This window comes from Sceloporus occidentalis, unplaced genomic scaffold (assembly GCF_023333645.1).
Source record: "Sceloporus occidentalis isolate IW3139 unplaced genomic scaffold, rSceOcc1.0.p SCAF_1, whole genome shotgun sequence".
Lineage (NCBI taxonomy): Eukaryota > Metazoa > Chordata > Lepidosauria > Squamata > Phrynosomatidae > Sceloporus > Sceloporus occidentalis.
The window spans coordinates 122,930,706-122,945,126 of NW_028316981.1; the positions used below are offsets into that span (position 1 = coordinate 122,930,706).

General features: G+C 44.9%; 1 protein-coding gene across 11 annotated transcripts in view; it reads right to left on the reverse strand.

Annotated features, from left to right (window-relative positions):
- Positions 1 to 14,145, reverse strand: part of LOC149322073 (rho GTPase-activating protein 44-like) — a 140,181-nt gene extending 126,036 nt beyond the window's left edge. For all 11 annotated transcript variants that reach the window (XM_089534065.1, XM_089534131.1, XM_089534076.1 and 8 more), the window contains exon 1: positions 13,650 to 14,145. In XM_089534065.1, coding sequence (XP_089390191.1) covers positions 13,650 to 13,702 — 53 coding nt within the window. In that variant the 5' untranslated portion in view covers positions 13,703 to 14,145. The remainder of the gene's footprint in view (positions 1 to 13,649) is intronic.
- Positions 14,146 to 14,421: the final 276 nt, after the last annotated feature.

The window sequence follows — 14,421 nt, forward strand, 5'->3', positions numbered from 1 at the left end:
ATGCTTTCCCCCTTCTATTCTGAATTGCATTTTAGTAGTAACTTGTTAGTATTATTATTATTTATTTGCCCTTGGTGGTCTCTTTGCAAAAACTCCTTTCAGCTCCTTGTGCTTTTCTGGGTTGAGACAGTGGTGCATGCTTTCTCCCTTCTATTCTGAATTGCATTTTAGTAGTTTCCATGCTAGTAACCGTTATTATTATTATTATTATCACTCCGGGGGCGGAGCATGCGGCCCCGCCCCTGGAGGGTGGAAGCTCCACCCCAGCACGTGGCCCCACCCCCAGAGGGTGGAAGCTCCACCCCACTGCTTCGGCCCCCCAGTTGTCCGAGGGACAGCAACCCGGCCCCCGGCTCAAAAAGGTTGCCTACCCCTGCCCTAGCATATGCTACTCGGAAGTATACTGCCTTCAAAGACCAGTGTAAGTGTCACAAAGGGAAGAGAGCATGGCTCAGTGGTAAGACATGTGCTTTGCACTACATGCAGAAGGTCCTAGGTTCCCTGGCATCTCCAGCAATACAGGTTGAGCAGCATCATATAGGAAAGACCACCCAACCAAGACTCCAAGGAGCCACTCCCAGTTGGCAGAAACAATACTATGCTAGAGGTACAAATGGTCTGACCTTTATTGCCTGATTAGGAAGGAGTCCACTTATCAAGGGCTGAGAAATCAGTACCACCATGTGGAACTGCATGCCTCCAAGCAAATCCTCATTTTAACTGTTATGGTTAAGCAGCAACATATGCAGACTAACCAAACCTACTACTTCACCAGGAATGAAAACAGCTTCAGATACCAAAGGGAGGATGACTGCAAAGCAATTCTCTTTTACACTGTTTGTTATCCTCTTCATCTTTTCAACAACAACAAGGCCCAGATGCTGATAACAGATCCAGCAAGCATATTTTCAAGCAAAGGCAGAGATTTCAATGCAAATTCCCCATTACTGTTTTTATTTTGTGCATTTAAGTGTGCTGGAGAAGGGGGGGGGGAGGATTGCCAGCCTTCCAGAAGGATGAACTTGCTTTTTGGAAGACATACAGCTGAAGGACTGTGAATTAATTTTAACAGTTTCCTCTGCCTGTGTTTTTCTGTTTCCATTTTGTAGCCCAACTGACAACCTTAATCTGATGTTTCAAAAGAAGGAAGTTAGAAGGAAATGCAGGAAGGGCAAAAAATCTACTCTGTTCCCAGTAGAAAGAGAAAGGAACAAATAGACAGATACTGATTGCCTTGGCTTCCTGCATCTCTTCTTTTTACAGAATAGCCCCCCAATAAGTTGCTATCTGAAGGAAATGTTGTGATGGCCAAAGAAACATCCTCAGATTTGAGAAGCAATGGGGTTAAAATGCAAATAATCTGATTCACTTTCTTGTAAGAGAACAACCTGCAGGAAATATTCACCCAGTGACGTTTTTTATTCATAGCTGGGTAGAGATGTCTGCTTAGTACATAGTTACAGCCTGGGAAACAGAAAATACATGGAGGCAGAGGTGGGGGTGGAGGCGGAGATGAGATATTTCCAGTGCCACCTATGACCACAAGCTGAGCTAACACACACACATACACACACACACCCCACACACTCTTCCCAATTTGAACCAGACTTTTCTAAAGGAAGGATAACAAAATAGCTACATCAGTGATACTAAACATTGTACCTTTAGGAAACCCCCTCCCCTTTTACATCTACATGCAGATGTTGCATCTCCGCTCAACCCAATGTAGTGTATGAATATATACATATTTTCCTTATTTAGTGGGCATGTTTTCATTTGCACATATTTTAACATTTTATAAGGACATAACATCATTCAGATTAGAATAGTTTTATTTAAGTAAATTTAATATTTAACTCAATGCATATTTAAATTTCACACATGAAAAGGTTTGGAAAGAGGAGGGGGAGGGATCAGGGCCTCCATGTCTCATGCCCCCCTGGAGGTTTCACCCCACCATTTGAGAACCACTGAGCTTGGTGATTATATTTGGGAAAGCCCTAAACAGAATGATGGTTGTTTATGTGAGGCAAAAAGGTTCAGTGAGATCTAAACAGGATGAAGATGCTCCAATTCAAATCTTCACATTGGTGCACACCAAGAAGATGACCCATAAGCCACCTCATTATCAATTGTAGAACTGGGAGCAAGGGAAAGGCCTCCTTTACCCAGTTCTACAAAAAAAAAGCTGATTTCGATGGACACTGAATTCATTCTTAGGAGGGAAGGGTCTAAAATAAGGTAAAAGGAAGGGCCTATTTCTACAACTCACTTCCCACTAAGGAAGTATAACAAGATGAAGAGTAGCTACAACTCTTATCTGATCATGTGCTCTGTCTCCAGTCATATGGCCAATCAAATCCTTATGGAATTTCAGAATGGGCAGTCATAATGTTGTATCCTGATTTCACTGAAAGGTCAACATAAAAATAATTTCAACTCACAAACTTCAAACATATGGAAATGACCCCTCCACCCTCATTTCTGGGCATTATGGAGCAAATATTTAAATTTTTTACCCATCTGCATGACTGGAGGTCACAAAAATGGCCCTGAGGGGCTTCATGCAGCCCATGGGCCGCACTTTGTCCACTCCTGATCAAAAAATTGATTTCAGAACAGGAAACACAGGATTACTTTTAAAAAATGGAACACTGAAATAAAACTGAAAGGAAATCAACTATATTACCAGTTGAAAACTGTAATAATTTAAAATGTTGTTGTTTGTTATTGTTGTTGTTGTGTACCTTCAAGTAATTTCCAATTCATGGCAACCATAAGGCCAACCAATCATGGGGTTCTCTTGGCAAGGTTTGTTCAGAGGAAGCTTGATATTGCCCTCCTCTGGGGTTGAGAGAATGTGACTTGCCCAAGGTCACCCAGTGTGTTTCATGGTCAAGCTGGGAATTGAACCCTGGCCTCCAGAGTAATAGTCCAACACTCAAACCATTATGCTACGCTGGCTCACAATACTTGACTTCATAAAGACGTTTTAACCTATCATCAAAAGGAAGACAAGTGTCAAAAGACAAACACCACTGAGGCAATAATGGCGAGCTTCACCCATCATGTGCCCTGTCCAAAAGGGGAAAAATGGGTTAGGGTTTTTGTAGAACTGGGTAAAGGAGGCCTTTCCTAGAGCAGACTCCTGGATCTAGGAGTCTGCTCTAGGAAATTTTTGTAGAGGATGTATCTGCATGATATGTCACATCTGCTACAACAGGGCAAGACCTGCCATGCACTCGAGAGAGCAGGCAATATGATCCAGACACCATGAGTGCTCCTACAGCCAGCTCCTAAGTCACAAAGGATTCTCCCGAATTGGGGGGGGGGGGGGGACCCATACAAAGAAATCCTGGAGACCATTGATGGGGGTTCATTCAGCCCCACACCGAGGGACCTTATCGCACAGGGGAAATTGGGCAAAATTTAAACAATTTAAACAGCGATTATCTCATGTAAAACGCAGTATCACAATGAAGATTTTCACACAATGTCACTATTAAACAGGCAATAAACAGCAACAAATCATTAGGAAGGGAACCATGGTCTGCGATGTCTCTACACTAATGCACAGAGCATGGGAAATAAGCAGGATGAACTCGAACTCCTAGTACAACAAAGCAAATATGATATAATAGGCATCACTGAAACCTGGTGGGATGAGTCTCATGATTGGAATGTGGAAATAGAGGGGTATAACCTTATTAAGAGAAATAGGCCAAACAAGAAAGGAGGAGGAATAGCACTATATGTCAGAGATATTTACACCAGTGAAGAGATCCTGGACATCAATCATGGAAGCCAGGTGGAGAGCATCTGGATAAGAATCAAAGGGGAGGGAAACAACAAGGATGTTACGGTGGGAGTCTACTACAGACCCCCAAGTCAGACTGAGGAATTGGATGATGCCTTTCTAGAACAGATGACCACACACTCAGAAAGGAGAGATGTAGTAGTGATGGGCGACTTCAACTACCCTGATATTTGCTGGAAGTCAAACTCAGCAAAATCCTCAAGGTCTAGCAAATTCCTCACTTGCCTGGAAGACAATTTCATGGTCCAAAAGGTGGAAGAGGCAACAAGGGGGTCAGCTATTTTAGATCTGATCCTAACCAACAAGGATGACTTGGTTAATGGGGTGCAAGTGGTGGGATCATTAGGTGGAAGTGACCATGTTCTCCTGGAGTTTGTAATACAGTGGAAAGGAGAAGCCAGGCATAGTCAGACAGGCATCCTAGACTTTAGGAGAGCGAATTTCAGTAAACTTAGAGAAGTATTGAGGGCGATTCCATGGTCAGAAATACTAAAAGGGAAGGGAGTTCAGGATGGATGGGAGTTTCTCAAAAGAGAGATACTGAAGGCACAATTTCAAACAGTTCCAGTGAGAAAGAAAAACGGGAGGTGTCTCAAGAAACCAGGATGGATGACTAAGGAACTTTCAACCGAGCTAAGTTTGAAACGGAACATGTATAAGAAATGGAAAAAGGGGGAAATCACGAAAAAGGAATTCAAAGAAATAGCAGGCATGTGTAGGGGTAAAGTCAGAAAAGCTAAAGCGCAGAATGAACTCAGGCTTGCTAGAGAGGTTAAGAACAATAAAAAGGGCTTTTTTGGATATGTCCGCAGCAAAAGGAAGAAGAAGGAAACGGTAGGGTCACTGCGTGGAGAAGATGGCAAAATGCTAACAGAAGACAGAGAAAAGGCAGAATTACTCAACACCTTCTTTGCCTCAGTCTTCTCAGAAAAGGCAAAGGGTGCTCAACCTGAGGATAATGGAGCAGAGGACAGAATAGGGGAATTTCAGCACAGAATAAGTAAAGAGATAGTAGAGGAACACCTTATTAATCTAAATGAATTTAAGTCTCCGGGACCAGATGAACTCCATCCAAGGGTATTAAAAGAACTGGCAAATGTAATATCGGAGCCATTGGCAATAATCTTTGAAAACTCCTGGAGAACAGGAGAGATCCCAGCCGACTGGAGGAGGGCAAACGTTGTCCCCATCTTCAAAAAGGGGAAAAAAGAGGATCCCAACAATTATCGTCCAGTTAGTCTGACATCAATACCAGGAAAGATTCTGGAGCAGATCATTAAACAGAGAGTCTGTGAACATCTAGAAGGCAATGCCATAATCACAAAAAGTCAACATGGGTTTCAGAGAAACAAGTCATGCCAGACAAACCTAATCTCTTTCTTTGATAAAATTACCAGCTTGGTAGATGAAGGGAATGCTGTGGATATAGTATATCTGGATTTCAGTAAGGCCTTTGACAAGGTTTCCCATGACATTCTTGCAAACAAGCTTGTAAAATGTGGGCTAGACAAAGGAACTGTTAAATGGATCTGTAATTGGTTGACCGGCCGAACCCAAAGGGTGCTCAACAATGGCTCCTTTTCATCCTGGAGAGAAGTGACCAGTGGGGTCCCACAGGGCTCTGTCCTGGGCCCAGTGCTATTCAACATCTTTATCAATGACCTGGATGACAGAATTGGGAGCATACTTATCAAATTTGCAGATGACACCAAATTAGGAGGAATAGCTAATACCCCAGAGGACAGGATCAAGATTCAAAATGACCTGAATAGACTAGAAAGCTGGGCCAAAGCTAACAAAATGAAATTCAACACAGAGAAATGTAAGGTATTGCACTTAGGGCGGAAAAATAAAATGCACAGATATAGGATGGGTGACACCTGGCTGAATGAAACTACGTGTGAAAGGGATCTAGGAGTCCAAGTAGACCACAAGTTGAACATGAGTCAACAGTGTGATGCGGCAGCTAAAAAGGCCAATGCTATTTTAGGCTGCATCAATAGAAGTATAGTGACTAGATCAAGAGAAGTAATAGTGCCACTGTATTCTGCTCTGGTCAGGCCCCACCTAGAATATTGTGTCCAGTTCTGGGCACCACAATTCAGAAAGGACATTGAGAAACTGGAGCGTGTCCAAAGGAGGGTGACAAAAATGGTGAAGGGTCTGGAAACCATGCCCTATGAGGAACGACTTAGGGAGCTGGGGATGTTTAGCCTGGAGAAAAGAAGGTTAAGAGGTGATATGATAGCCCTGTTTAAATATTTGAAAGGATGTCATATTGAAGAGGGAGCAAGCTTGTTCTCTGCTGCTCCAGAGAACAGGACCCGGAACAATGGATGCAAGCTACAGGAAAAGAGATTCCACCTGAACATTAGGAGGAACTTCCTGACAGTAAGGGCTGGTCGACAGTGGAATGCACTCCCTCGGAGGGTGATAGAGTCTCCTTCCTTGGAGGTCTTTAAACAGAGGCTGGATGGCCATCTGTCAGGGATGCTTTGAATTGGATTTCCTGCATGGCAGGGGGTTGGACTGGATGGCCCTAGTGGTCTCTTCCAACTCTATGATTCTATGATTCTATGATTCTATGATTCTATGATTAATGGGGAAATCCAGAAAATGATTTGTTGCTGTTTATTGCCTGTTTAATAGTGCTGTGTGTGAAAATCTTAATTGTGTTTTGCATGAGATAATCACTGTTTAAACCTCCGATTTCCTAGGTTTTCCATCTGAATATCTGAACTAGATATAGTTGTATTTTGTACCAACTGAAACTTCTCTGAGCAGGGCCTAGTTTTCAAGGGCACTCCCATATGGAAAACATAATAATAAAATTTGATGTTACAAGAATTGATATCTCTGTAGCCAGACTCTCCTTATCAGGGAAATATTGTAGCTGATGGTTGAAATGAAGCTAGCAAAGGGGACTTGAAGTCACTGAAGCCACATGGACCTCTAGTGACAGTTTTGGATGAAAGAGCATGTTTCCCCAGCTATTAAGCTGAGTTTGTAAAGCTGGATACCCTCAAAGTAATGTGCCTCTCAAAATTCATCTTCAGTTTATTGACTTTCGCCCAGCACATCAATAAATCTAGACTTCCACAGTGCCACCTGATTCTGATGATGTAGATAAGGGTATCTGCATATTAATAGCACCTCATTCCAAATCCCTAGATGAATTCACTCAAAGCTTCATGTAAATATTTAAGTGTGTGGGAAGGAAGGTGGAACCTTATGAAATCTCACAATTCAAATCAAACAAAACAAACAACAAACAAAGCTCACTCTTTCTCTAAAACTTGTAGGTAACTGTGGAACTATTGCACTGCTGTGTGTTCCAACCCACAGAGACAAGATATCATTGCTAATGGCTATCAAAATCTTCTAAGAAATCACAGAAAATCAGCAAAATTGTGCTCTGCTTATCTCTTGTCCAACAGAGGTCATCCATCAGAGTGATGAAGGATGCTTCTGTGCCAAACTCTGTCCTATGTAAACTGAAATGGTTAAGAGACACTCCTGAGTTAGATCTAAAGATAGTAAAAGGGCAACTGGGATTTGTTCAGGAAACAGTTTGTGTGGATATAAGGAACAGCTGAATCCAGAAACAGCAGTACTGAAGACAGGGATCTAGGTGCTGAATATTCTGTTTGCATTGGCCCAACAACTAGCTTTGTTAGATAAAACAGCAATAGCCATTCCTTCCTGTTATCCGTACCCACCATCTGGCAATTAAAAGCACACTGGAAATTTATTTCTAGCTATCTTGATAATAGGCAGGCACTGACAGAACAATCTTCAATGAATTTGTTTAATCTTTTTGTAAAATCTTTTTAAAAAGAGAAAATGGTCATGTACTTTCAAGGAATATGAAAATTGATTACTTTAAATGTTTTTAAAGGATTAGTTACAAAAGGTTTTATTTTCCAACAGTGACTTAAAGTGAATCTGATAAATTTGAGATAAGCTGGTTGAACTCTGTCAGTCCATTCTCAACACTAATGATTCTCCGTTTTTAGTCCTCCAGATGTTTTGGACTAGAACTCTCAGAATCCCTGGCCACTTACCATGCTGTCTGAGGCTTTTGGAAGCTACAGTCCAAACCATCTGGGGAGCCAAAGGTTGAAAACCACAGCTCTGCATCAGTGCTATTCAAAATGCTGGTCCATGAATCTATTAGTCAGTGGTAACTGCCAGACTGTGGTGAATTTCTAGAGAGGAAAAAACCTAGCCCATGGCAGAAATATGTTACTGGTCCCTGGCACATTGGGTTGGGGAGGATGCCACATCAGATAGCTTGAGAAGCACCTGCTCTTCATGACAATGACTCTAGAAGAACTAAGGGTGCAATCCTATATCAGCTTTTCTTGGAAGGACTGTCACTTAATTCTTTGAGACTTACTTCTCAGTAGACATTTATCTTCCATAACTCTACTATGTGCCTTTGGGTTGGGGAGCTATTTTATCATACCACATCCAATAACGAGCTGTAACAATGAAATGGATATGACTCTCTCTTTCTTTTTCAACTGGAGTCCCTATTTGAAGATGTGTTGGACCAGCTTCCATGATTCCTATCTAACATGGCTATTGGCTGCTCTGGAATGTTGTAACTATGGATCCCAAATAAATCCCAGCTATTGCAATCTGATGGGTTCTGTTTAGCAATGTAACAAGGACAAGGATTTGGTTACCACCAGACCAGCTCATGAAGAAGAATAAGAGCTGTGAGAAGGACAAAAAAAGCACAAGAAACAATTGCTTTCACACTGATGAGCATCTCTTTTTTCTGTACTACAGAGAATACACCACACCTAAGCATGCTTATTCAGAATTACCTAGCAATCCATACTGTTTCTTTTCTAGTTGCTTCCATTAGAAATCTCCCATTTTGTCTCCAGCACCAGCCAATTTGCCTCTTTAACTCACCATGGCTTCTTCCCAACACCTCTGAACCTCAAACAAACCACAGGCCATAAGGTTATCTACCATACATCCTATTTCCATGGAAAACAAACCAGATAGGCTTTGTGTATGTGTTTGTGTCTCTGAGTTGCCTGTTGACTTATGGCGACCCCGTGAATTTTATAGGTTTTCTTAGGCAAGGAATACTCAGGGGTGGTTTTGCCAATTCCTTGCTCTGAAACAGAACCTACAGAACCTGCTGGTATTTCTTGGTGGTCTCCCATCTAAGTACTAACTAGGGCTGACCCTGCTTAGCTCCCCAGGTCAGATAGGATCTGGAGCTTTTAGGCTATTTAGGCTTGCTGGTTTCAAATAAGGTAACTGAGGGGTTAGGCTTCAGCATAGTAAATATCAGGCCTGTGAATACACACACAGACAGGGACAGAGAGAGGGAGAAATCCTGTCTAAGAAGCATCTCCTATGACCTATTGCTATATAAAAGTAGAATGCCATCAAAGTGATGCAGAACAGACAGAGACTACTGCATAAATGACTTTTTATTCTATTAATACTTAAGTTAGCTGTGTACTTGTTAAGTACACAAGAAAAGCACTGCTGGATTCAGATCAAAGTCCTGTTCTCGGCCAAGCTGGATCAGACCAAAGTCCAGCATCCTGTTTCTGCAATGGTCAGCTATGGGAATACCAGAAGCAGGAGAACATGAGAGCAACAAGGAACATGAATTCCTTAGCCAGGGATATGCCTAGAACTCCTGTAGCAGAAAAGTTCAGAGAAGAAAAACTGTGAAAGTCCATGAGCATTTTTTCCAGGAGCACAAATACAGTGGGTCCTTAGTGTCTCCTGGGTTTGGTTCCAGACTCACTCATGGATACCAAAATCAGCGGATGCTGAAATCCCATTAAATCAATGTCATAGTAGAATGGTCTCCCTTCTATAAAATCGCAAAAATCAAGGTTTGCTTTTTGGATTTTCTGTTTTTAAAATGTTTCCAAGCTAGATGGTTGCGTCCATGGATAAGGAATATATGGATACTGAGGGCCAATTGTAAAAGAATGAAAAAATGCACTGGAATTTTAAATCTGACTAGTTCTAATCTGAATCAAGTGTGTGAATGATGCAACTTACCAGAGGTCATAGCACTCCAATATCTAACAGCCCTAGCCAAGATCAGTTAATGGTGAGGAATGCTGGGATCTGCAGTCCAACAATATCTGGAGGGTCCCATCCCTGTTCTAAACCCATCTGGTGACTTTGAGAGATCAGAGTTTTGAATTCAGGAAGAACTAAGCCATGATTTCTGGCCACATCATTCAGTTGGAAGTTTCAGTGGGTCCATAAAGACTTAGCATTTTTCTCAAAATGCTAGATCATTTCTTCCTCTTCAAACAAATCATGCTTCCACACAAAAGACAGCCATGACATGCATGGTTCATGTAGACAAAAGTGGATTTATTTCCACAATAAATAATTGTCTATTTATATGCTGATGACACCCAATCATGCTTAAACATTAAGCAGAAAGGAGTGTGTAATACATCTGGGCCTTTCACCCATTAGGGCTGCACACAAGATTTACACCAACTCAGTAAGGGTATGTAGTTAATAACTAACAGCATACATCTGCCTCACAACTGACCTCTGGGAGAATGTGATCCCCACAGATGCTGGAGGTGGTACCTTAATTCATACAAAAAGTGAGGCAGATAGAGCAGCCAGGTACAAACTCAAAAATTGTGTGTAGTTAACATACAACAAGCAGCCTACATCTGGCTCACAACTGACCTCTGGGAGGGTGTGGCCCTCACAGATAGTCAAAGTGGTACCTTGATTCATACAACAAGTGAGACAGATATAGCAGCCAGGTATCACGTGACTCATGACCATGTGAGCTTTGCATATTGTACTGTTCCATCTCTCCCCATCTATCCTCTTCCAACTCAGGCCACCTCCCATTACAATGTCTAATCTAGGTCATTTGTTCTGTAAATTGGCTGCTATTATTCCTGTTGGCTCCAGGGTCCCATCGCCAGACCTTGAAACAGCAGTACCAAAGGTTCAAGCTCTCTCTCTCTCTACCAAGACACACTTGTGCCCATGGGCTAAACAGCTGTCTGTTTCCACAGCCCAGTCACTCACCAATAAAGGATTTGGTTGCTTAAATGGATGGGATTGTTAGAAAGGAAAATAAGGAAACCGCACCTCTTTGTTTCAGGGGCACAGGCCAAAATGAACCATGCAATGGGAGGGCAGTGTGTGTAGGGGGAAAACACACAGCAGAAAAGCTTTTAGGCACACTTATCAAAAGCAGTCTTCACAGCAGGGCCACCGCGGCTGCTGCAATTAAACCCGAAAAAGCGCTGACGTGACTAGAGTCCACAAGAAGGTTTGAGTCAACTGAAAGGGAAGAGCAGCCACAGTGTAGAGCCAAATTGCAATCTTAGAGGAAGAATGAGCAATAAAATCAGCCCAAATTCTGCCAGCTGTGGATAGACAAAGATATCCCACTATTCTTCAACCTAAGACTGCAAGGGAAAACCTCAGTGCTCACACAGCTGCTACAGAAGGAAGTCAAAGATGGTCTACAGCTGCTAACAGCTGTAAAGATGGACACATGTCAGCTTGATAGATTGGAGGGCATGAATGATGTGCTGCCCATCTGGACAGTATGCAAACTTGCCACAAGCAGAGCTGCTCAGTGCTCTCAATAATACTTTCCCCATTACAGCTGTCAGGAGCAGCCTACAAATCAAACAAATAGGCTCTGAAGAAAAAATGTCCCAGGATATTTTCCCTACAGCCCAATCCACAATCCATGAAGTCTACACCACTCCTCTCCATCCCACAAATGCTTCAAGCTTCTTTGCCACCATCCCAAAATGCTGCATCCTTCAAGGGAGGGGCAAAATCGCTACAGATTGCATGGTGCAAAACCACTGAGAATTATACAATCACAATAAACCAAGTTGAAGCTTTGGATGGAGGCCCAGCCAGCACATCAGCGCCACTCCCGGCTCCAGACCAATCCTGGCAGCCACACCAGGGGACAGATGAGAGATGCTTGCGGTGGCACTGCCCAAAAAGCAAGAGCTCCATTTTTTCTGGAAAGGAGCTGCTGGCAGCACTTCCTCCCAGAGCTGCATCACTGAGCCAAAGGCAGCTCTGCCAATAGCCAGCAGATTCTCACAAGAGCCAGCTAGCCAGCAATCCCAAGGAATGAGAAACTGCCCTCCTTAATAATAATAATAATATTAATAATAATAATACCCCATGACCACCTTTGTTATTGTGTTTCAGAAAAAGGAGCCTTAGCCTCTGAAACCACCACCATAACCCAATCCAAATAGTGCTGCAGACTGAAGTGATTCTGGGGCTCCCAATGACTTGAGCTAAGCATTTCAAAGAAGAGGTGAAAGACAAAGAAGTGGTGTGTGCGTAACCTTGTGATGCTATCAACCCAAACGTGGGTTTCAATCTGCTGCTTTTATAAGGGGCAACCAGGATAAGAACATTCATAAAACCTGCCCAAGTCCTTCTGAGGGAGGAGCAATAGGTTCAAGAGTTGTCCCTCTGGAGAGCTATAAATCCATGGAGCCCTGGTGGCGCAGTGGTTAAATGCCTGTACTGCAGCCATTCACTCGAAACCACAAGGTTGCGAGTTCAAGACCAGCAAAAGGGCCCAAGCTCGACTCAGGCTTGCATCCTTCCGAGGTCGCTAAAATGAGTACCCAGACTGTTGGGGGCAAATTAGCTTACTTGCTAATTAGCTTACTTGCTGTTCACCGCTATGATCTTTGGAATAGCGGTATATAAATAAAACAAATTATTATTATTATTATTATTATCCAAGCAAAAGGAAAATCCCTTTTATAGGCCTTTGTCCCAGTGAGCCTGCGTGGTGGAGTTGTTTGAGCATTTGGCTATTTCTCTGGAGACCAGGGTTTGAATCCTGGCTCGGCCATATAAATCCACTGGGTGACCTTGGGCAAGTCACACTCTCTCAGCATCAGAGGATGGCAATGTTACACCTCCTCTGAAGAAACTTGCTAAGGAAAACCCATGAGAGGGTCACCTTAGGGTTGTCATCAGTTGGAAACAACTAGAAGGCACATGACAACAACAAGGCCTTTGGCCTCTGACCTTGCTTTGTGTGGAAGGCTAGGTGTCATATTTAACTGGATGGGTTCTAGAGTTTTCTTTTGCTGGCATGTTTCTTTTTAATGTTTACAATGTGAATCCTTCCACTTATCTGCTTCTCATTTATACTGCTTTACCGTAAGCCTCCTTGAGTCCCACTCCTGAGAGGGAGGCAGGCTTACAAACCAAAGAAATGAAGACCTTGCGCACCTGCTCCCTCTCTCTCCCAATGCCACTCCTGCCCCCTTGCCAGTCTTCCCACACTTCCCAGAGACTGGGGGGACCCAAGGCAGCTGCTTGGTATGAAACAAGTTAACAGAAAAGGCAACTTCTCCAGGGCCAGAGGGCTGTGCTGCAGGCAGGGTTGGATTCCCAGCTTGGCCATGAAACCCACTGGGTCACTCTCTCCCAGCCTCCCCTGAACCAGCCTTGCCCAGAAAACCCTACTATCTCTGACAGGTTCGCCTGAGGGTGGCCCTAAGTTGGAAAGAGGGAGCAGGCCTCAGGGTCTGGGGAGCCCTCTTTCTTTCCTCCCAGTCCCTTCCTTCACAGCTGCGCCCTGAACCGGTCCTCCTCCCCAGAGGGGAAAAGAGGCGGGAAGAAATGGGAGGAGGAGGAGGAGAACAAGCCAGGGCCCACCATCCCCAACAAGCGAGAGAGAGAGCTCAGCTCTCCCGAGGAGGAGGAGGAGGAGGGGTGGGTGGGCTGCTGGTCCGCCCCGGGGCCCTCCCCTGAGGGAGCAGAGGGGGGCCTTCCCGTCCTGCCCGGCTCTTACCTGCCCACGGTCTGGTTGGCCAGCTGCCGCATGCGGTTGAACTGCTTCTTCATGGCTGCGCCCTTGCCTTTCCTTGGCCCTTGGCTGGCCGGGGGAGCGGGTGGGGGGACCCTAGCTAGTCCAGCCTTGGGAGCGGAGGAGGAGGAGGAGGCGGCAGGAGAGAGGGGGCTACATGGCCCTTGTGCTAGCAGCGCCTCCGTGGTCTTCTTGTTCTGGCTTTGCAAGGTGGAAGGGGCGGGCGGAGGCTGCTAGCACTGCAGCAGAGGCGGCCGCCGGGGGACAAGAAGAAGAAGAAGAGGAGGAGGAGGAGGAGGAGAAGAAGGAAGAGGGGGGCAGCCCCCAGCCCCCAGCCTGGCTACCAAGAAGCCCCCGGCCGCCCCCTCCATAGCTTCTCCTGGCCCTGGCCCTGGCCCTTTCCGGGCTGCTCAGAGCATCCTCCCGGCCCGCGCCGGGCTGCCCATGCCGCCGCGCCTCGCTTGGCAGCCTCCTCCTGGTCACCCAGCAGCTGCGCAGGGAAGGAGGGACTGGCAGGGAGGGAGGGAGCGAGGCCAAAGCAGCGGTGGCTGGGCGGACTGCGGCTGCCCAGCCCGGGCCCTGGGAGCTCTAGTCCCCTCCTCCTTTCCGCCCAGAGGATGCAAAGGAAAGGGGGGCGCTGCGGAGCCACTGCTGGGCAGGCAGGGAGGGAGGGGGCCTCCTTTGGCCTCCCTCCCGCCTCTCTCCTGTGTCTCTCCCGCTCCAGCTGCAGGAGAGGAGGGCTCCCCCAGGGCCCCGA